Raw genomic sequence first — 1,667 nt, 5'->3', positions numbered from 1 at the left:
GTGAAACCCTGTCTCTACTAAAAATAAGAAAAATTAGCGGTTATGGTGGCATGTGCCTGTAATGCCAGCTACTCAGGAGGCTGAGGCAGAAGAATCGTTGAACCTGGGAGGCGGAGGTTGCAGTGAGCGGAGATCGCGCCACTGCACTCCAGCCTGGGCGACAGAGTGAGACTCTGTCTCAAAAAAAGTAAAATAAAATAAAATAAAATAAAGTTAAATTAATTAAAATCAAATAAAATTAAAACATTAGGCTTTGCAGATGCTGCCGCCACTGGGCGCCTCATAGTGCCAGCCATGGTCAACCCCACTGTGTTCTTCGACATCACCGTCGATGGCAAGCCCTTGGGCAGCGTCTCCTTCGAGCTGTTTGCAGACAAGTTTCCAAAGACAGAAGAAAACTTTCATCTTCTGAGCACTGGAGAGAAAGGATTTGGTTATGAAAGTTCCTGCTTTCACAGAATTATTCCAGGGTTTATGTGTCGGGGTGATGACTTCACATGCCATAATAGCACTGGTGGCAAGTCCATCTATGGGGAGAAATTTGATGACAAGAACTTCATCCTGAAGCATACAGGTCCTGGCATCTTGCCCAGGGCAAATGCTGGACCCAGTACAAATGGTTCCCAGTTTTTTACCTTCACTGCCAAGACTGAGTGGTTTGGCAAGGTGAAAGAACACATGATTATTGTGGAGGCCATGGGGCGCTTTGGGCCCAGGAATGGGAAGACCAGCAAGAAGATCGCTGTTGCTGACTGTGGGCAACTCTAATAAGTTTGACTTGTGTTTATCTTAACCAGCAGACCATTCCTTCTGTAGCTCCAGAGAGCACCCCTCCACCCCATTTGCTCGCAGTTTCCTAAAATCTTCGTGCTCTTACTGCAGTTCCCTTTGGGTTCCATGTTTTCCTTATTCCCTTCCATGCCTAGCTGGATTGCAGAGTTAAGTTTATAATTATGAAATAAAAACTAAATAACAATTTGTCAAAAAAGAAAATCAGTTCCTCAGTGACAGGAGCCATATTTCAAATGCTCAAAAGCCACTTGTGGCCAGTGGCTACCGTACCTTTCTGAGATAAAACAACAGCCAATACTCCATTAAAAGGATACCCAGTAACCCCCTCTGCCCATTTCCAAGTCTTTGATTATTTTTCCTGATGAAACAAAATAAGCAATGGCGATAATGATATGGAGTAGGGACTCTGAAGGAATAATGGCTAGTATTTATTGAGTACCAACGATATGCCAGGCATTGTGTCAGCCAGTTTACCTAAATTACCTAAGTGGGTTTTCACAATTTATGTATACTATCTAATTGAGTCCTCACAATAACTTGGCCCCATTTATTAGTTTAGGAGAGGCTCAAAGGGATTAAAGTAATTTGAGGCTTCATAATCTAGACATTATTTAATGAAGCCTCACAGTAACTATACTTATTAGTTGGTGACTCAGATACTCAAAGAGATTTAAATACTTTGCTCAAAACCATACAACTATTAAGGGATTGAACTAGTATTTGATCTCACATAGGGTGCAAATAACAAGTATAACTAATTAAAAAACATCTGAGAAACCTGACCTACCCAGGTCGACTTAAGCCATTTTTTCCCACTAGAGTATAGCATGGTGGCCTGGCTACTACAGGAGAATGTGAGAAGTGTTAATCCTAGC

General features: G+C 42.1%; 1 protein-coding gene across 1 annotated transcript; it reads left to right on the top strand.

Annotated features, from left to right (window-relative positions):
* The first annotated feature begins 294 nt into the window (after positions 1–294).
* Positions 295–768, top strand: LOC116467529 (peptidyl-prolyl cis-trans isomerase A-like). The gene has a single exon (XM_032754915.1). It carries the CDS (start codon positions 295–297, stop codon positions 766–768), a length of 474 nt encoding a protein of 157 aa, XP_032610806.1.
* The last annotated feature ends 899 nt before the right edge of the window (positions 769–1,667 follow it).

The sequence above is a fragment of the Hylobates moloch genome, unplaced genomic scaffold, assembly GCF_009828535.3.
Source record: "Hylobates moloch isolate HMO894 unplaced genomic scaffold, HMol_V3 SCAFFOLD_4, whole genome shotgun sequence".
Taxonomy (NCBI): domain Eukaryota; kingdom Metazoa; phylum Chordata; class Mammalia; order Primates; family Hylobatidae; genus Hylobates; species Hylobates moloch.
This window is presented reverse-complemented; position numbering and strand designations above follow the sequence as displayed.